The 22,117-nt window shown below is 45.1% G+C and overlaps 1 protein-coding gene across 3 annotated transcripts in view; it reads left to right on the forward strand.

Moving 5' to 3' along the window:
- Positions 1-22,117, forward strand: part of PUDP (pseudouridine 5'-phosphatase) — a 113,702-nt gene that overhangs the window by 46,580 nt on the left and 45,005 nt on the right. For all 3 annotated transcript variants that reach the window (XM_014600340.3, XM_059720933.1, XM_059720934.1), the window contains one exon: positions 8,169-8,398. In XM_014600340.3, coding sequence (XP_014455826.1) covers positions 8,169-8,398 — 230 coding nt within the window. The remainder of the gene's footprint in view (positions 1-8,168; positions 8,399-22,117) is intronic.

Raw genomic sequence — 22,117 nt, forward strand, 5'->3', positions numbered from 1 at the left:
CTATGTGGAAGGACTGGGAATTACTTAACCTTTGCAAGGAAACCTCTGGCTGCGTGGCCTTTTGTCTCAGTAAATGCCTTAATTGAAACAGAGCTGTCTATTTGCTGCTTGAAGCTTTGGATCACTGTAGGTTGCCCCAACAAGAGGTAAAGTCCCTTTTGTTGGAGCAGAACTGGATGCTAGTTCCTTGAATCAGGCCCATGGAAATCCAGAGACCATGAAGGGGCTGAAAGTCTGCATCCTGGAACTTTCTGAAGCAGGGTCTGTGAATGCAAAGGAGCCTGGCTCCCCCCTGCCTGGGCTGGCTTTGGGGGAACTCTGAAATCCAACAAGGCCTCAGTGATCCTAAGGAAAGTTCCTTCTGGAGGGCACTGTGTGACACTGCTTTTTAGGTCCCTGGCAGCTGTAAAAATAATGTCATGATTGAGATTTGAAGTATTTTATGCCTCATGCCAAATATGTCTCCTGCTGAACCAGATGTGTTGGGCTGCCCCCAGCCCAGTTCTGTGGACTGGGCAAGGAATAGCTCTGTCCTAGACCTAAGGCTGCCCCAGCTTTGAGCTGGTTAATAGACCCAAGGCTAGGGCTGGCAATCAACTGATTGTAGGCTTCAGTCCTGAGGCAACTGTGTGCCCTGCTGTGTTGTATGTTAAGTGAGCCACAAAGATGTTTTGCATATTTTGCAGAATATCTTTGTGGCTGGCTTATCTCTTTATGGCTCCATAAGCCAGCTGCATGTGTAGCACTGTTACTGTTTATGGCACTGTAATAGGACCAGGCCCCAGGGGTGGCCATGATGCCCCCTGGTGGTCACATGACTCCTGTCCTGTTCCATCCCCTTAGGGTAACCCTCCCTTTCCTCTTTCCTGTCATACCTTTAATGGAATCATTTGATTACAAAAAAGGGAGGCTGCTCCAGGGTCCCAGAGTAAGCCCTCTTCTATTATTTGTCCCGTGGGTCCCTCCCAGACTCAGCTCTCAATCTTGCCCCTTAATCATTAAGTGGGGTCCTGCCAGTCCCATGCATACCCCTAAGGCAGCAGTTACCTGAAGAGCTAGCTGTGGCCTCTTTCTGCTTTTTCAGCCATGCCCATGCCTCACAAGTGTTGCTTTAAATTGTCCTTGGGCCTTTGTGGCCCTGCCTGTTAATCAACAAAATCCACCTAGCCTACTGGGCCTTGGTCAGGCTTCTGCCTGTCCTGGGCTTTCATCCCTTGCCAGCTTTTAGCTCCCCCTTGACTATTCTGCTTCAGTCTCCCTGCTGTGGCCTCAGCCACCTACTCTCTGGGACCCTGGCCTTTGCACAGCTGCCATAGCCCTATCCTGGTCCTCAGCCTCCTGGGTCTCAAATCCATAGACCAGGCTGCTTCCATTCACACTCTAATCAGCCTGTAGGCCCCTGGCCCTGGCCAGACTTTCTCTGTTCTCTGGGCCTCTGGCCATAATCTCTCTCCAGGCTTTGGCCATCTCAGTTTAAGCCTGCTTTGGCCTCAGCCCTCTATTCCCTGGGCCTCTGGCCCTGACATGGTGGCTATAGCCATCTTTCAGCCCTTGGCCCTCTGACTTCAGGCCAGGCTGCTTTTGTTACTTTAATCTTCTGCCCTTGGATCCCTGACCCCACACTGGACTGCTGTCACTAACCTTGGCTCTCCTTGCCTTAGCCTGCACAGCCTTCTGGACCTCTGACCCCAGGCTAGGTTGCCTCACCCTGGCCTTAGCCCTCCTGCCCTTAGCCTGCCTGTTACCGGGTGCCCACCAGGCAGCCCTCCATAGCCTCCAAATCTCCCCCAGTAACCACACCTGTTCCTCTGGTATTAATAAGAATATACACATGCCCATTGGCTATCTAAAAAAAAACTCTTCACACTGGATCTTAACTTTCCTACAAGTCATAAGTTCCCCTTCTACTTTACTTGTAGCTCTTGGGGAACTTCTTGGGTGCTGGCCAGTCCTTGTCCTGCAGCCATCTTCATCAGGAGCTCCTCTCCCTGCTACCAGACTGACCCTCCTTCTTCCCAGTGCTGGGCTTATGTACCCTGGAGCACTGCCCCTTCCAGTCAGGTGACCCTAACTAAGCACAGTCATTTCCCACTAGGCTTAAAGGTCATCCTGCTTGTTGTGGTTCAGCTAACTCCTGCTCAGCTGCCAACTGTAAATTTTCCTTAAAGTAACAGGAATCCCTGGCTTCCTGTAACAGGCACGGTTAACACCTTAATTGCCCCATAACTGTAGCTGTAAATGAAACCCATGTCATAGATGCGTCCTTAGACTAATAAGCATGTTGAAAAGGAACTGTTTCTCATGAGTGCTTATAATCTCATAAAAGTAATTTTGACATTTAAATATCATATATATGTTCAATATATGTCTTGGTTGTGATAAAGGTTATTAGTAGTTTTCTTGTTTCTTGCTATTCTTTTAATATTTAATGACTTCCCAGATTTGGTTTAGAGATCAGTGGATATGAAGACATAACACCAATGAAATGTGGTTTAATTGGTAGACTTTCAGTTTTTCAGATAATGTACATGCAGTATGGGGAATTGAATCAACTCTTTCTAATAATACAAGAAAGATATCACGAGAATTGCATCTTCTTAGTAAATTATTTTGTTATTGGATCAAAGCAGTACTTGTACCAATACTTAGAAGTGATTACACATTTTGAATAGCCAGTCCTGCAGTAATTGAATGCACTAAAAGGGATTGTTTTAGTCTGTACTTTTTTGTAACCCCTTCCCCTTTCTCGCTCCCCCTTTCCCCGCAGAAAGGGTGGCAAAAGTTTGCATTTAGCAGTTGCAAAATATTTATACTGACCGATATACAGTAATTTGAAGCTGTGTTTGTGTAAACAGCTCTTTTTGTATGTATATTTATGTTAATGTCTCTTAAGTATCATATGCTAATAAGGAACTTTTGAAACTTCAGAATGCTGAAAACTCCTTTTACAGTTTGTGGGGCATTACAGATGCCTACATTCTAGCCCTTTTAAATCTAGCAAAGTCTAAAAGTGAAAATCAAAATTCCATGGCATATGCCATAGGGAAATTTGAGAGAACCTTGAAGAAGTAACCTTTCCACAGCAGTACTTCTCCTAAGCCATCTCATTTTGAGCTTAAATTTAGAGCAGACATACCCTGAGACTATTGAACTAAAACTGTGATGTCATGGGACTGAAGAAAATATGCCATTTGAAGAGAGTGCAAATCAGGGAGAACTAGCCACAGGATACAGAGGACAGAGAGGTTAGAGGCAGTCCTAAAACTACAAAATACTTGAATGTATTTCTTTACATTTCTGCCATTTTTTTTTTCTTTCTTCCCTGTCCTATATGCCACAGGTAGCACAGATTAGGTCTCCTATAAAGCAAAACATCTGCCCATAACATAAAAAGCAATTTAAATGTCTGTTAGAAATCTGAAGTGTTTTTACATTAGTCTGTTAGTGTCTGTGACTTCACATATGTTTGCTGAATCAAAAACTAATCTGTGTTTATAATTGTTTCAATAAGATAAGATATAAATATTTCTGGAGGAAGATCCTACTGGTTGTTACCATATTTAGACTGCAAAGCTTGATTTTTATCTCCATGCTCTGTTGACATTTAAAGGAGATAGTTTATGCTTCTAGTAGTTTTCTTATTTCTGTTGGTCTGGAAATGTACAAAGACAGAATACGTTCATTTGTATAGTAAAGGTTTTCTTCAGAAACTTTAGTTATTAATTGACTGGTTAGAGTGCGGAAAATACAGAAGAAATCTGTAGAAAAACACATCTGCAAATGAATCATGTTTCCAGATGGATGGATTAGTTGATAGACTGTTTGCTAATCTATCCACTTTACTAAAAGTAAGAATTATTCCAGTTCAAAATTGCTGTGCATGTGGCTATGTGGGAAAAATAAAAGTACTGCAAATGAGACTGCTGTTTTTATGGATTGACAAAAATGGCTCAGATGACTGTAAATGACATGTTGTAACAAGATGCAATAAACCAAATATGTCAGATCTCTTCGCATTGTACCATAAATTGATGTGGGCAGTTGTGTGAAGGGAAAATAATAAAAAGCACAAACAATAAATATTACTTACCTGCTTGATTATGCACACACAAGTTGGAGACAGAATTCTTCAGCTGTAGTTTCCCAATCAAGCCTCAGTTGTTATGCCTGCCACTCTGGAAAGAACCATTATCTAGCATCAGCCAATGTCAGATTGACTGGAGACAATAGTAAAAGTGCTAACAGAACAATGTCTGCCACATTTTCTTTCTTTTGTTTTATAAATTTAAGAAGCATTGTCTGGAAGATTAGTTTTGCATAGTATTGCTTATAGACTGAAACTGGAAACATACATCCACTGATATTTTATTCAGTCTAAAGCTCTTTAGTTCAGGTGGTCTTAAATCTAGATATGTGTATTGCTCATTTTATGAGGAATGAGAAAACTGATCATGGACAGGATTTTTTTTTTTTATATATATAAAGCAGCTTGGGGGGCATGTCTACACATGCAATTTACTGTGGAGTTGACTACTTAGTTTTACAGTAACGTGTCACCATCTTCATGTGTGGCACTATTAGGCCACAGCAAACTAATTAACTCCACTGTAGGATGGTGCTGCCTAACATAAGTACTATCCTATGGCAATTAATGTACTGCAATGCACATGTGACCGGGGCTGGCTGGAGCATGAGGCTGACAGTGCGGGGCTGCCTGCTAGCTAAACCTGCATTGTGCCCCAGCCAGCTCCTCCTCAGCACATTCAGGTGTTGGGCAGCTCTGGGCTGGCAGGCTGACCCCCTGGACCCTCTGACAGCTGGGGCTGCAGCACCTTGGCTCAACATGTTGCGATCACAGTTGCACATAGAAGCGCTGTGCCCGGGAGCAATAAACTCTAGCTCAGACTGCATCAGAGTTTATTCAGCCATGTGAATTGGACATGTAGATGTACCCAGGTTCAGATTTTTATGCCTGGTGAAGAAAAGGTAGAAGAGGTTATATAACAAATGTAATCTATTATATGGGTACCAGGGCGCTCACACACATTTCTATTCCCCCCCACCCCACCCCCACCACCACCATTTTTCCTATGTTTAATTTTTCCATATGCCCACTTAGTAGTCACTTGCATTATAATATTCTGATCCCTGATTTTTCTTTTCTTTCCACTTTTGAGTTGCTTTCCCCACTCTGCCTTTTGGATCATTGAATTGAAGCAGTATTACTAAGTGAAGAGTGGTAGGACTAAAATGAAAAGGAAACAGTATGTGGAGAAACAGAATGGGAGACCAGATGGAATGAGTTTCAGAGAAAATACAGAGGATATGCTTTATACAGACTAAAAAGGGGAAAGCCTTGACTAAAAAGTAGAATACGCAGCATGCCTTTCTATTTGTAAAAGGTCCCAAGATCCTGGACTTTACAAATCCCAGGGTTAGGTATAATAAGGCTACATTAGGTGAGGGTTGTTTTGCTTTGTTTTGTTTTTCCTTGAACATTTACTGAACATTTTTTCTCACTCTGAGCATGTCTGATCAGGTGAGGCTTGGGCATAGCTCGTCCCCACCAGCCAGCAACCTGTGGAGGAATTTATGATGTTTTATAATCTATTTTTAGGCAACAGCTAATTTAGAACTGTACTAATACTTCTGTTTTAACTTTTTTTAATAAAATGTTTGGTACATATATCATATATACACTAGTTTTATTGATACAATTTTAAGAATATTTGTGGAGCATGCTCGTGCCATTGCCAGCCATGAGTCATGCAGCCATCCTAAGGTCATATCAATTATGTGTCACATAATCATATATCCTGTAGTAACATTGACTAATAACTTCCATGTAAGACGCACATTCAAATTCCTTATACCTTTGCAAAATTTAAATCCTTTAGGCTGACATTTTCCATACTTGGTGGCTGTTGTTTGTTTATTTATAATTATTTGTTTGAAAGCAGTTTGAGTATTTTTGAGAATGAGAGTCGGGAACAGTACATTATTTTGGTTTCTTTAAGTAAAAGTAGGCACGTTTCTGATCTCTGATCTCTGTGTGTTGAAGTTTAAAGCCCCAAATAACTGAGTTAAATGTCAGTACAGTACCACAAAATTATCCCCCTCCCCCCCAGTATGTTTTCTTAAAACCCAGGAAGTATTGCAGAAAATTAGATTAAAAAGGCATAACGTTGTCAAATGAAGCATTCTAAAGATAAATGCTACAAACACACCTCTGGGTTGAGTTAGTGTTAGTCTTATTTTTAAGGTACAAAGCGGAGGCTTATACAGGGAAAGCCTTATTACATTTATTTTGGAGCCCTAATGTAAAACAAGTGGGATGTGATTTTTTTCATGGTACATATATATGTAGGATATATACATTGCTATGTACTCTGAAAAAACAAAAAAACAAAACCTATATATGAGGGGGGACATCAACATGTGTGCTTTACGGCAGAGCTGACTAATTAGCACCACCTTAAAGTGCCACTACACATGCACCAGTATCAGGGTGTAGTGAATTAATTAACACTGCCGTAGGATAGTACTGGCCAGAACAACCATTATCCTATGGCGGAGTAATTTATGCCGCTGCAGTGCACATGCAGACTGGGGCTGGCTGGGCATGAGGGTGCTACAGTGTGGAGGCTGTCTGCCAGCTAGCCCTGCCCTATAGCACCCTCATGCCCCAGCCAGCCCCTCTACCAGCAGCGATCTCTCTAAGCTATGTGGCATGAGTGGCCGCACAGGAGCGCTCATACTGAGCTGCCAGGCACGCCTGTGTGGCTGCGTACTTCACGCAGCTTAGAGGCAATGCTGTCTACCACCTGACCCATGACACCACCACCCGGAGCCCAGGGCTGTTCAAGTTGAAGCACCCCCACCGCCATTTTGAAGTGCAGGGATGCTGATATATGAGATACTGCAGTGCTTTAATTAGAGTGGCTCTAAGAGGCGTTCTAATTAAAACACTGCCCTCCCCACCCCCAGAGCACATGTGAAAGTGCCCTATGGTGCTGAGCATGGGTATGAAATTTTCTGTAGCATACAATTTTTTTCCACATTCTTCCACTATAAAGCCATAGGGCAACTATACACATTCCCAACACCTGCTCTGATGCATACAAATTAGAACACGTCAGAGCAGACTCAGTTAATTAGAATGCTTCAGCAGCCTTGACATCAGGTATATTCAGTGTCGCTGTGGTTCAAAATTGCAACGGGGGTGCTTTAACTAAAGCTTATCGAATAAGCTTTAGTTAAAGTAACCCTGCCGCCATTTTGAAGTGCAGGATGCTAAATACATAAGGCACTATAGGCATTTTAATTAGAGAGGCTCCCAAAAGCTGCTCAAATTAAAATGTCCTCCCTCCCACCAGAGCATGTGTAAAGATACCCTTAATTACTGTTTGCTTAATTTTGTAGCATTCAAAGCAAGCTGTTATCTAATAATAGTTTTGCTCTTCCTAAAAGTATTATGTTTGTAAAGTCCAATCCTATAGATCTTTCTGTGGCTACAAGCAAACACTTTGTATTCCCTGGAGAAGCTGGGATGCTTCTAGTTTGGTGGGATAAAGATTTCATTTTACATGCAGAAAAGCTAGATTGCCCCTTGTCTTGAAGCTGCTTGTATCTTGGGACTCTGGAAAAAGTAATGGTTTTCATAGGCAAACAAAAGAGAAGAGACAGGGAGGGGAGATGAAAGATGCTTCTGCTAACAGGCTCATTTTCTTTTTAACTTTCATCTGGTAACCATCTGAAGCTGTTAATCGTTTTGGATTTTAGAATAAGCACTTTTGGGTAGTGAAATAGCAGGCAGAAAGGGATAAGCTCCTAACTCAATAGACTGTGCAAGTTATATCCACCGGTTGCTTTCAGTCTTGCTGGGTGGTGGCACAGAATCAAGGAACTGTCCCCAGCTTGTGGATGGCCCTGATCCCAGTTCCTGTTACCAAGTGGAGCTCAGATGTAGGAGAAATTCAGCTTGATGCCTTTTTACCCATTTTTGCATGGAGCAGGAATACTTCAGAATTAGCAAAAATGCCTTTTCAGAGTTATCACCAGAGTTTAAATAAATCCTTACCATGTACAATTAGGCTCTTTTACATCACTCTTCAAAGTACAGCTAAATAAGGCAAATATATTAATAGGTACATTATTTTGTCTTCCAGGTGTTGAAAAATTGATCTGCCATCTACACCAGCACAACATCCCCATTGCTGTTGCTACAAGCTCAGCTGGAGAGACATTTGAGATGAAAACAATCAAACACAAAGGTTTCTTTAGTTTCTTTAATCATATTGTATTGGGAGATGACCCAGAAGTGAAGAATGGCAAGCCACAGCCTGATGTGTTTTTAGTATGTGCAAAGAGATTTCACCCAGCACCTCCTCCAGAAAAGGTAAGGAGCAACTTAGCTGCAAACCCAACAATAAATGTTCTAGGCTCCATGTTAAATTTTTATTTTTTCTTCACCATGGCAAGGTTTAAGATTAAGATTTAATGCCAAATTTAAAAAAAAAAAATTAAAAGCTTCCTCTCCCCCCCTACCAAAAAAGCTGTATATTATTAAAGGAGATTATTGTGAACCATCCTGCTCCTTCACTGTGTATACAGTTTATGTAAATTACATTAATTTATTGCATGTTGTAATAAAGTAACAGGAAACTTTAATACTTTCCAGTATGTAAATAAATTTAAGACAAGATCGTCTGTGCTCAAAGTATAGAAATGATTATTTAAACATAGGCCAGTTTACATTTTATATATTTGAGGCCGATATAATTCTTAAGTGTTTAAACATTAATGATACATTTTTGTAAAAAAGGATATATTTTTCCTTCATGCCATCCCTTCATCTTTAATGCTGAATCTATTAGCCCATAATTCTTGGTTTATAATTTTAAAACCTATCACTTTGAGGAGTATCTCAGAAACAGATAAGGTGTTTTTCTTCTCTCACAAATTTCCGACTTAAGGGTAGAAACCTGTAAGAATCATATTTGAAAGATTAAAGGACAATTATTTAAAATAATGCATCCATTTCTGTTTTAAATAAGTACATTTTCTATTTAAAATCATCCCTTCATCTTCTTTCTGCACTGCATGAAACATGAGGTCTGTAAAGAAGTTTTGAGACCTTCTTTATTACTGAAAAAAGTGTTCTACATTTACAACAGTATTTTTTATCCAGACTTTTTAGTAGATTCAACTAGTGGTTTAAACGGTCCATTGAGAATTGAAAATCCCTCACAGCAAATCCCAAAATAATGGAAAATACCCATAGAAGAACATAGAAAAATGCTTAGATTTATTCCTGACCAGTGACTGTCCAACCTGTTCTTGAACACCTGCAGTGTTGGGAAGTGTCCAGCTTTTTCTAACAGTGAAGAAGTTTTTCCTGATATCCAATCTAAACCTATTTTGCTGCAACTTCAAGTCATTGGTCTATATACTACTCTCTGCTGCAAGAGAAAAGGGATGTTTTCCCTCTTTTTTTATGGCAGCCTTTCAAGTACTTTAAGACTGCTATCATGTCCCCTCCTTATGCACCTTTTCTGCAAGCTGAACATGCCTAGCTTCTTCAACTTCTCTTCATATGATTTGTCTTCCAAGCCCTTTATCATTTTTTCACCTGTCTCTGGACTCTCTCTAATTTTTCTATGTCCTTTTTAAAATGTGGAGCCTAAATCTGCATACTGTGCAGGCCGGGAGCAGTCTGAGGCCCTCGGGGGCACACGACGGGCTGTGGCCAGCAGCCCTGGCACACGGGTCAGGGAATGCAGGCCGGCGGACTAGAATTAGGCACGGACGCGTAGCGGTTGATTAAAGATTATTTTACTTACACCGTAGATGGTCGCGGTGCAGGCAGGAAAAACTTGCTTGTGTTGCAGTTACAGACAGACACGTGGGGTTTGCTAGGCTCCACAACACAAACTCGAACAAGACCCGCAGAAAACTCGAGCCTCTTGAAATAACTCGGACAGAGCTCTGGATACACACACTCACGAAGCTTGCTAGGCTCCGTGGAACAAGCGCGCAGGGAAGGGGTTCGTCGAGGAATCGCGCTCGGCGACGGGGAGAGGCCAGAGGTTGATCAGACCCCTATAGCCTTCTTAAGGCACACGCTGGGTCCGTTAGGCTCCGCAGCGCTTAGAGTTCTTCACGAGATGTGAAGTCCTCCTCCTCCACTAGATGGTTGTGGAGTCCTCCAACTTGGGCGGAAACCACTCAAGCCTCTTATACGGCTAGCAAGTCAATCGCTAGCCGTCACATGGGAATAATTTAGAAACAGCCAATAGTGGGGAACAAATTTGCATGCGAATGGCGGGAACTCCTTTGCACTGGGGTTTTCTCTCTGCAACTGAGAAATGCACCCTGCAAAGAAAGCCCCTCATGGCGGGAAATAATTTAGCAGTGCCGAAGCGCGTGCACAAAAAAAAAAAAAAAAAAAAATCATCACACCCTTGGGTTGTGACATCCCCCCCCCTTGCTGAAGGCACAGTTGAATTATGCCATACACTCGTTACTCAGGTTATCGGGAGCTCTTACCACGGGTCGTTGAACTAAATGGGTAAACATAAAATTAGCTAACATAAGAAGTTTGTCCTCTAGGGATCAAATCAAATAATAACCAGCACAAATGCATATATACATAACTAGATTCATAACAAAGAACTACACAATCAGGGCTTTAGTGGGCGTCATGGCGAAGTTGCGCGTCAAGCCTTCACTTCTTCCGATGATGTTATCCTTCTTGGGGCTTCTCTCCGCCACACACTCTGAATTCCGGATCTGTAAACAAAACTCTCAAAAAATAACGTATAACAAAATATTTACAAAATGTCCATGAAACCACACTATCATTTTTAAAACATATTGTCACGGCGGGGTCCTTTAGGAGGGCCGTGATCTCCTCGAAGTCCCTCGCTCCGTGTCAAGGCCGGCCCAAGGCACCCTCTTATTCTCGCCCGCCACGTCTTTGATGTTCAGTAGGTTCGGGAGGCTGGCTATGACTCCCTGGGCACAGCTACTCGGGACCTCTGTCCCCGCGTGTTCCTGGACCCTCCCCCAGGGGTCTCCTGGTGTAATGGGTGCTCCCCCGGCACCCTAGCCTTATGGGCTACGCATGGCTCCTACCACCCCTAATACCACGCTCCAAGCCTCGCTGATGTGAAAGACGTTGTTAGGTCAAACTACACCTATGCCCACTCTTGGGCCTTCTCTACAATAAGCTGATCCTCTCTGGGACGTCCCCTCGAGCCGCCGGTCTTTTAGGCCCACTGTGCCACTACCCTCTCTACTACGAGCTCACCGCGCTGCTACTCCCCGTCCTCTCGGGGCAACCGCAGCACCTTGCCCTTCTTGGGGACGCTGTACTGCTAACCCTTTCTGTCTGGGTCCACTGCAGCACCCTGCCTCTGCCCTGGGTTTCCCGCGGTGCTAGCCTGTTACCGGGCTCACTACTCCTGTCCTGGGTTTCTCAATTGGGCCCCTCTTGGGCCTCTCAAACCTTGCCCCTCTCGGGCTCCTCAGTATGGCCCCTCTCTAGGGCTGGGGTCTATGCTCCTGCAAGTGACGCCCTTGCTGGCGTCTGCTGCGCCCGTCCTGGGCTCTCTAATATGGTGCTCCCCCTCTTCGGGGCTTGCCGTGCCCACCTCGGGCTCCTCAATAGACCAATATGGCGCTCCCCCTCTTGGGGGCTCGCCGTGCCCACCGCGGGCTCCCTGATAAAATCACCCCTCTCTCTGGGGCTGGGGTCTACGTACCCCACACACAACCCAGGGTCAGTGTTCCCCGTCCGCAACCCACTGGTTGCACCCGCAACCCACTGGTTGCTCTCCTCACTGCCAGTTGCGCCTGCAGTGGCACGTAAGCTGCGCCTTCACTGGTGCTGTGAGAATAATGCGCCCTCCTGGCGCTAGATTGTGCCCTCACTGGTGCTAGGGCACCCCCCCACTCTCTGGGGTCCCTATGAGGACACTGCGCCCTCTTGGCGCTAGGGCCCCCACACTGTCTGGGGTCCCTATGAGGCCTCCTCCAACCCCTACAGCCTCACCCAAGCCTCCGGTTGTAATGCACACACTAACCAAACAAAACACAAGCCTCCTGGCTGCAACAACATAGCTCCTGCACCACAGAGCCACCATCCTTCAGCCTGCTCGAGCAGTCCTCGCATCTTAGCCCCGAGCTCCTGCCTCTCTGGATGCTGGCAGAGAACTGCCAGCCTGGCCTCAGCCCTGGGTTTTATAAGGGCCAGGCCCTGACCCCTACAGGCAGCTGGCTCCCCTTAGTTGCTCCGGCAACCCGCAGCTGCGCCTGTTACCCTGGCAACCCCTCAGCTGGGCTCGTTATGACCTGCCAGGGCTCACTCTCTCTCTCCCTGGCAGTTTCCCCTCTCTAGGAGCAGGCACCGAGGTGCCCTGCGACACATATAATACAGGTGTTTGCTACTCCGGACAACCGTCTCTTGCACACTTAACTAGAAGAAACCATTGAGGAGCCGTCATCTAGTTCTTCTAGATAATGGAAACCTAACTCATAGGCCAGTTGCCATTGGCCTGCGTCCCCTAAAATCTGAAGTTGCCGCTTATTGAGTCCAGAACGCTGCAGGAGAAATCCAAACGTGTATCGCTCCTCTGGTGTTCTCTGTGGCAATGATGGAAGATTGGATTCACGATGTCTTGCGCTTTGAGCCTCGATCGGGTGTCGACGTTCCCGACCACTAGATAATCTTGGCTCCATCAGGATACGCAGTCGTGACAACTGATGCAGAAGATTACTCACGGGTTGGTTTACCATTGGGTTAAGCAGAATCCGGAGGACAGCGATGTTCTGACCGTCCGTCATGCCATGCGTGGGCTTTCTGACCGATCAGTCCTGCAACAAGCGCTGGCAGTGGAATAGGCCAGTGAACATTAACCGCTACCATGTCGATGTCAGTGACATGTCCTCTACTCCACGAAGCTTGTCTTACCAAGAAGCTTGCTTCTTCCTGGTTTAGCAGGTCGGATCCAAGTTCCACGACCAAACGTCCCAACCACACAGCTAGAGTTTCTTCAAGTTGGATTCTTGATTCTCTGCACAACTCCTGTAGTTCAGTTCTGGTGCGAGCATAGTAGGCAGTAGCAACTCGGCTGGTTGTTGCTACAGGCTGATCTGTTACTTCGGGAGTTATTGCTGCTGTGGGAGTCATTGTTGTTATTGCTTCAGGCAGGAGGGGCGGATGCACTCCTCCGCTCGATTCTCCCTTCTGTCAGCATGAAGGCGTGGTTGCCGGAAGCGACACTGCGTCAGTGGGCGGGGTCGCCGGCCGAACTCTCGTGGGTTTCTCCGAAGCTCCACCCTTTTCTTCCGGTTCTTCCACTCGGTCTCCCTCTTGCTCGGCGCCATCTTGGCTTGGCGTCTCAGGATTTTCTTTCGCAGCCGATTCTTTGACCGCTCGAACGGCCATACGCAGCTGGGCTTTCAAACTTAAATTCTTTTGCATTAGATGGGTTACAGTACAAAAAGTTGCAGTTAGCACTCCCCCCTTGTCGTATTGTGGGTCCACCCTCTCATCTGCGGCACGTCCCTCCATCTCCAGATCTTCGCAGAGCTCGGATGGAAGCTTGCGACCCCTTAATCTAGACGCCAGCATAAAGAGGGCTAACCGGTCGATCAGCACTGGTTCTTCACTCTCCCGAGCACATCTTAGGCAACGGGCACACTCCCGGGTGAGGGTCGGGTTCACTGTGCCCGCCGGGTTGACTCTGGCGAGGGACACGGTGTCGAGGGGCCTAAACAGGACCTGCTCATCACTCATTATACACCCGAATGCCACGGGGTGAAAATACACTTCCCTCTCTCTCGAGGCTCCGTCTTTGGAAGCTCCCTCTTCTCCCTTCAGCGAAAAGCGTCCGCTGATAAACCTCTCACCCGTTCCGCCCGCCTGTTGGTAAGCGATATGCGCCTCCAGTTCCATAAAGCTTTCTACTTGGCGTTTTCCACTGCGCCAAGGGCAGTTCTTAACTAATTGTAGCTCCAGCGTGCCTTCTCCTGATCCCATCCTCGTCGCCATGTGCGGGCCGGGAGCAGTCTGAGGCCCTCGGGGGCGTGCGGTGGGCTGTGGCCAGCAGCCCTGGCACGCGGGTCGGGGAATGCAGGCCGGCGGACTAGAATTAGGCACGGACGCGTAGCGGTTGATTAAAGATTATTTTACTTACACCGTAGATGGTCGCGGTGCAGGCAGGAAAAACTTGCTTGCATTGCAGTTACAGACAGACACGTGGGGTTTGTTAGGCTCCACAACACAAACTCGAACAAGACCCGCAGAAAACTCGAGCCTCTTGAAATAACTTGGACAGAGCTCTGGATACACACGCTCACGAAGCTTGCTAGGCTCCGTGGAACAAGCGCGCAGGGAAGGGGTTCGTTGTGGGATCGCGCTCGGCGACGGGGAGAGGCCAGAGGTTGATCAGACCCCTATAGCCTTCTTAAGGCACACGCTGGGTCCGTTAGGCTCCGCAGCGCTTAGAGTTCTTCACGAGATGTGAAGTCCTCCTCCTCCACTAGATGGTTGTGGAGTCCTCCAACTTGGGCGGAAACCGCTCAAGCCTCTTATACGGCTAGCAAGCCAATTGGGAATGATTTAGAAACAGCCAATAGTGGGGAACAAATTTGCATGCGAATGGTGGGAAGTCCTTTGCACCGGGGTTTTCTCTTTGCAACTGAGAAATGCACCCTGCAAAGAAAGCTCCTCGTGGCGGGAAATAATTTAGCAGTGCCGAAGTGCGCACACACAAAATCACACCCTTGGGTTGTGACACATACAATACTCTAGATGAGGCCTAACTAGTACCGAGTAGAGGCACTATCACATCCTTAGCAGTAGTATCTTGCACCTACTACTGATGCATCCCAAAACCACATTTGCCTTCTATGTGGCTGCTTCACACTCCAGACTCGTGTTGAGTCTGTGATCTACCGAGACTCCCAGATCCTTCTCTGTAGTGCTTCCATCCATTCAGGTATCACCCATTTTGTATTTGTGTTTCTGATTATTCTTCCTCAGGTGTGCCACCTTGAATTTTTCAGTATTGAACTTCACCCTGTTAGCTCCAGCCCAAATTTCCAGTCAGTCAAGATCCTTCTGAATTGTGATCCCATTCTCCCAGTGTTGTCTCATCTGCAGATGTGCTCAAGCAACCTCTCTTCTGGCATCCAAATTATTAATATACATGTTGAACAGCCAGTAAAAATGCTGAACTGGAGCCAGGATGGATCTCTGTGGAATTCCATTCGAACCCTCCTGCCATCCTGACATGGATCCATTTATAATTACCATTTACTTGCAGCTATTGAGCCAGTTGCCTATTCATCTTATAGTAGTTTTGTCCATCCCACATTTCTCCAGTTTGTTTATGAGAAGTCTATATGGGACCTTGTGAAATGCCTTGCTGATATCCAGATGCAATATACACACAGCATTCCCTTCATCCATCTAAGTAGTTACTTTATCAAAGAATGAGATCGAGTTTGTTTTACATGATATGTTATTAGTAAATCCATGGTGGGTACTTGTAGTTATACTTTCATCTTCCAGGTACTTAAAAATTGACTTTCCTTAGGATATGTTCCATTAGTGTCCTGGGTATTAACATGAGGGTACCTCATGCTTTCCCTGTCTCAGGATCTGGAATTCTATCTTACTGTGATCACTTCCTCCCAAGTTGTCCATCGCCTTAACCCCCACCAGTTCTTCTCTTTTGGTCAGGACAACGTCCAGTATAGATAAAGACCACTGGAATTCGCACTGGAAGTGCGCTATGCAGTAGCTCCTCTAATTTTGCAGTTTCTCCCATGTGCTCCCCCTTCCCTCTCCTGTGGCTGATTGGCAGAGGAGCCTCGGTGGCCCCACTGCTTGCTGCTGATGGGTTTCCATCAGATGTCCAGAATGTGAAATTTCCCATCGGTACCATCCTATAGCTTTTGGACAATTGTTTCACCTGCTTGAACAGTGAGCGTCCACTTCCTCTTCCTGACTTGATGGCCTATTATAAGTCCTCACCATTACATCAGTGCTATATCTTTCACCTTTTATTTTCACCCAGATGCATTCTGATCTGCTATCTTCTTCTCCTTGAATGAAGGAACAACTGTATGTGTTTTTTGACGTACAGCGCAACACCACCACCTTTTCTCCCAACCCTGTTCTTCTAAAATGAAGAGTACTCTTCAGTGCTGAAATTCTAGTCTTAACAGCTGTCTCACCAGATATCTGTGATACAAATTAGATCATAAGGTTTGGGGGGGTTTTCCTCCCACAGGCTGCAGCTTATAGTTTATTTTGTTTATTCCCCATACTTTTCACAGTTGTACACATACATTGGATGTATTTTATATTTCAAACTGAGCTTTCCATTTGCACCTCTTGTTGCTGTCCTGTGACACTCTGGCCATTGCTTAGCTACTTCTTCTGGTCCTTTCCCCTTTAGATTGTTTTCTCTGTTGCCAGAGGGTTTTGTTTACCGTCCCCCATTGAACTTAGTTTGAAGCCCTCCATTATAGGTTGGCCCAAAGATGCTCTTTCCAGTTCTGATCAGATGGATCCCATCTCATGATAGTAGTTATTTTTCCCCAGAACATCTTCCCATTGTCGAAGAATCCAAAGCCTTCACAGTGCGTCACTGTCTCAGCCATGTGTTTACTTTCAAGATACAATGGTCTCTGCCTAGTCCCTTGCCTTCCACATTGAGAAATAATGAAAACACCACCTGTGCTCCTAGCTCCTTAACCATCCTTTCAGGAGCCTTATAGTTGTCTCTGATCTATTCAGTGAGGTTCCTGGCAATATCGTTAGTGCTTACATGGACACTGATGTTTTTACTTACACTAATTTTAGATTTATCCCCCAAACAGTGATGCCACTTCAGGCAGCCTTTAAGATTGATTGGTAAAATGGGTCCAGGTCTTGTCTGACATACAGATCCCTTAGCAAAGTCACCCAGAGCTGTACATATATACCTTTTAGAGACACTTTGTCTTGGATGTATATAGAGATTTTTATACCATAGGATGCAATATTATGCATTTTAATATAAAGTCTTTAAAATAGGTTTGATTAAAAACGTTTTATTTTCAAATCAAAAGGTTCATGTTCTTGTACGTGTAAATCAGTTTATGTAATGCTAGTTCTTACCATTTTATAATCTGAAATCCCTGAAGTAGGTGTTTTTATTTTATTTTTTTTTATTTGCGTGGTTTAAATCTCTATTACAGTTTTAGATTTTTTATGGAAAGGTTTTTTCTTCTATAAAATTGCATCCTTAATATGTTCATCACTTCTGCAAAAGGCAGGGTCAGGCTTTACTGTGAAAATACCATAAACTCAGTACAAAATGATTTGCAAACAGCCCACAATATATTTGTACTCCATACCAGTAGTTCTGATCTACTGAATTTTAACGAGTTCAAAGACCAAAGTACCTAAGATACTCTATACACCTCCATCAACTTGTGGAATAAAGAATTGTGCACCTTAATCCCTTAGATACCTAAATATGAATTTAGGAGATTGACTTGGCTCTTTTTTTTTTCAATTGGTCATGTATATATTTTAAAACTTGCAATAACTTTAATGTATTGAAGCTCTAAATAATTTTAAAATTATTTAAGATGTTATGATACTAAAAAAAAATTATAAAAACAGTTTCAGGACCTGATATAGTACAGCCTAGGTATGGCCCTTCATCCATATGGATCAGATTGTCAGTGGACTATATCATACAGATTATAACTTCCAGGGTTCATTCACTTGCTCCTCTATCAATGTCATATACACCATCACCTACTTACAGTGCCCCTCTACTGTCTGCACTAGACAGACAGGGTGATCTCTGTGTGTAAGAACAAATGATCTGACAAATTCCAGAAAGACCTGTGGCAGAAAACTGTATCCACCATGGATGTTCCCTCACTGACCTCAGACTGGCTGTACAAAACTTTAGAAACCAACCTAAACAGGAAACTGTGGAACAAAAAATCATCCACAGACTGGACTGTATTAAGTATGGTCTGTGTTAAGAATGGTGTAAACTAGTGGGGGCCAGCCTTTAGGGCAGACACGCCACAAATTAGGCCTACAACTTCAAGTGCCGCTATGATCCCCTTTCCCTGCCTTATCTGCTTCTCTGCTTCGTGCCTTATCTGAGGCTATGCTGTCTAGCACAGAGATAGGCAACTCTCGTCACACATGCCAATTAGTGGCGCACAGAGACCTTTTCCCTGGTGTGCCAGGAGGCATCCAAGGAAATTGTTTAAAATAACTTTTTTTTAAGTTGCTGGTCTGGGCTCTCCGAAGCAGCTAGATGTCCCAGCACCATGGCAGGCCCCAGGGGTGGAGTCAGGAGAACACAACTAGGAATGCAGTCTGTGTTCTGCTGATCCTGCTCCCTGTCCCCAGGCTGCACCCTCCAGCCCATCCTGGCCCCTGGAGGGAGTTATGGGGGGGCAAGGCCCAGGCCTGGACCCAGGAAGGCACTGCACAGAGCTGCTGAGCTAGAGGCTCCCAGCAGGTGGGTGAGCCCTAGGCCCAGCTGGGGCTTGGGCAGGCAGGTGCCCCATCCCACCCAGGCGGGGGCAGAACCAGGGTGCTGAGCCCCACGACTAGGGCAGGGTCCAGAAAGCATGGGGGAGGTGGTGTGGCCAAACTGGCCCAGCTGGCTCCTTGGGAAGGCAAGGGCTGGGAGGGTAGTAGGACTACTTTGGGGCTCTGCAGGCTTGGGCCGTGGGTGGCCGGGCGGGTGGGGGAACCCAGCAGTACATGAGGTGGGGCCCAGACCATGCGGCTCTGCAGGGATGGGGAACATCTGCCCTGCCCATGAGGGGATGTTGCCTGGATGGGGTGGGACTCTGGGGTTGGGGGGCCCCTTGCTCTGGACTTGGCCTCCCTGAACACTGGGCATAGCTCAAGCAGGGCAGTGCCACCCCCAGTGCAAGTGCCTGGCTGTGGGAGACCCCCAGGCACCAGGAACAGCTGCCACAGCTGCCCCAGCCTTGCCCACCCGTAGCTCCTCTCTAGGGACTAGGACCAGGGCCAGGGCAGGCTTTGTGGAGGGCTGCTGCACTGCAGGCTCCCAGCCAGATTGGCCCCAACTGCCACCTGCGGCAGCTGTTCCCAGTGCCTGGGGGGCTTCCACGGTGAGGCCCTTGCACCAAGGGTGTCTCTGCCCTGCTTGCACTGTTCCCGGCATGCAGGGAGGCTGAGCCTAGGGCTGGGACCCCCTGATTCCGGTGTCCTGTCGCAGCCAGGCGGCATCCCCTTGCAGACAGGGTGGCTACAGCCTGGCTGCGACAGGTGGATCCACAGGCTGGATTAGGACAGGCACCATCTTGGGTGCCGCTGGGTGTTCCCTCCCACCCACCACAGCCTGAGTCCATGAGACCCCAGGGCGGCCTGCGCTTCCCACCTGGGCCCTGCTATTCTCTGGCTGCTGCCTTCCCAAGGGGCGGTCAGGCCGGCCTGTCCATGGCGCCTCCCTGCATGCTTGCTTCTCCCCATGCCACCCAAACCCTGCCCCGTACACCTGACCCCGGTGCTCAGCACCCCAGTGCTGCCCCCACCTGAGTGGGATGGCATGTTCGCCTGCCCAAACCCTAGTTAGGCCCTCCCTCCCAGCCCTGGGCTCAGGCTTCTCCCATTCCAGGACCATCAGTGAGGCCTGAGAGCCCTGGCAATGGCAGTTGCTGCTGGGGTGTCATTACCTCTGTCTGCTGGATGCTGCCCTGGACCAGTAGGCCCAAGCCACAGCTGGTAGCGATGGGAGGTGTTGGTGCTGAGGGGCACACCCTCTTTCTCCTTCCTTTTTTCCGTCGTCTTTTTCTTTCTCTTTTCTCTCTTTCTCTTTTCTTCTTTTTTTTCTATTTTCTCTCCCCTTTTTTCTCTTTCTCTTCTCTTTTTCTCAGCTCTCTTTTGTCTCCTCTTTTTCTCTTCTCTTTTTCATGGTAAACTTATGCTGTAAAACTGATACAGGTAGTCTACAAAGTACAGGTCTACCATACCTGCTAGCCAGTGGTAGATAAAGCTGCAGGGGACAGCTGATGAGCTCCAGCTGAGTTGAGCTGTAGTGCCCTTTGAAGTGAAGGCTGCAAGAAACAGCTTAGCAGCTTTTCTTTAATTCTACAACCTGGCACAAACAACAGGTTGTGAACTACCCAGAAACAAAGGATCTGAGTTCTACTATTCATCAAACTTGTATCCATGCATACATTTATACATTGAAAACATATGGGCACATAGGGCATGGATAGAGTCAGCATTTGCATGGGTGTAACTAGCATCATATCTATTTAAAAAATGTAGCAGGAAGTTTAAATAAACCCCTTACATCAGGTAGATTTACCCATTCCAATGGAAAATTATTCCTGAAAGAACTAAAGATAAAAGGCTGCCAATGTAAGTTATACCCCCTTAGGTTTTATCTGTGCTTATAAAGGAGCCAGTTGCTAAAGGCAAACAATCAATTACTTGCTCTCCCACATTTATTGGCAAGACATAATAACTGCTTGCTGTGTGAAATATCTTGGGATATCTGCATATCCATCCATCCCCTGTCTTTGCATAACTTACTTCTGTATGCCAACCAGTGTAAATTATGCTGGGGTATTTGTGTGTCTGCCCATATCTATAGTTAATATGCATGTAGTCCCACTAATGTCAATAGGACCATTTATAAAAGACTTTTTTTTTAAGATTAGCACGTTAATTTCCAATATGTTGGTTGTTTCTTCACCTATAGTGACATTAAAAATGTGTATCCATTATAAATTTAAAAGTTAAATTAGCACAATTTTTTCAACTTGTTCTACAAAGCCTCAAGCGGTTTTGAATCAATGACTTAAAAATCAAGAAATATAGAACATTAGTTAAATTCTTTCAATTTAAATCATTACAGCCTGTTTTGAAGTTTCTTCGCTTTTAGCAATTTGCCTTTAATAGGTATCAAATCAGCCTCAGAATGGTCACCTGAGCTACTGTGAGTGAACAAGTAATGCAGTTCCTCAGACTGATCGGGTTACATTAAGATTTGTTTCTCAGTTGCCTTTTGCATGATAATTCTTTTTCTTTTCTTTTTTGCAAATAGAATTGTGTTGAGACATTAGTTCTACAAAAGAAGTGGTGAAAGAGTAATGGGAATGCAAAGCACCGTGACCATACTGTAACATTAATTTGTACAGCCGAAAGAATGAGTGAAGGAATGCTTAGCATTTAGCATGCACACTATTGCACTAAGGACTTGTCTAAACTAAGCTAAAAAAAAAAGTATTTGGTTTTGTTCCTATGCTCCCTTCCCAGCATCATTTTCTCTTTCCATAGCTGATCCAGTTTTTGTATGCACACTTCCTTTATTTGCTTTTCTGCAAGCGTTAACATTTCATTAGTGATATTACATCATTCTGTCATTCCTAAAGTACACATTTGTTAGCAGTACTTTTAAGGAAGGTAAAGGAGTTGCACAGAGTGGAGTCTTTCTACAAGTTAGGCACACTACCTGCAAATTGGACCCCTTACTGTGCAAACCAGTCATTGTAGTCATAGTCAGTCATTGTAAACCTGTGCCTTTTCTATTTGTAAATAAATTGGACATATTCTTTTCTGAATGTTTACAATTCACAAATTAGTCATTTTATTATAAAAGTAACAACAACACTGCATGAAAAGAACTGACATTTTCAACTTATAAAGCCAGCCCATGTCAATAGCAATCACTATCTTCTTCCTTGAATAGGACTCGGTTGTGGTTTTTGTTTTTTTTTTCCTTAAGGCCCTGCTACATGTTCAAATTAAAGCTGGATATAAACCAGCTATAGAGTTGTTACACAGTTTCAAGCATTAACTTTATGACTGGTTGGCTCTTTTTATATCCGGTTAGTCATTTTTATCATGTGATAATTACTTTTTAAGTATGGTTGGTCTAAATTTATTGCGTGATTAACCAGTTAATTGTGTGATAATTACTTTGTACTTGAGTCCATTCTTATTTTGCACATGTGGCTGGTTTTAACTTATTGCATGATTTACCAGTCAATTGCTTAATACATATAATGTGTAGCAGGGGCCTTAGTTAAAGCATGGCTGCAA

The sequence above is a fragment of the Alligator mississippiensis genome, chromosome 1, assembly GCF_030867095.1.
Source record: "Alligator mississippiensis isolate rAllMis1 chromosome 1, rAllMis1, whole genome shotgun sequence".
NCBI lineage: Eukaryota > Metazoa > Chordata > Crocodylia > Alligatoridae > Alligator > Alligator mississippiensis.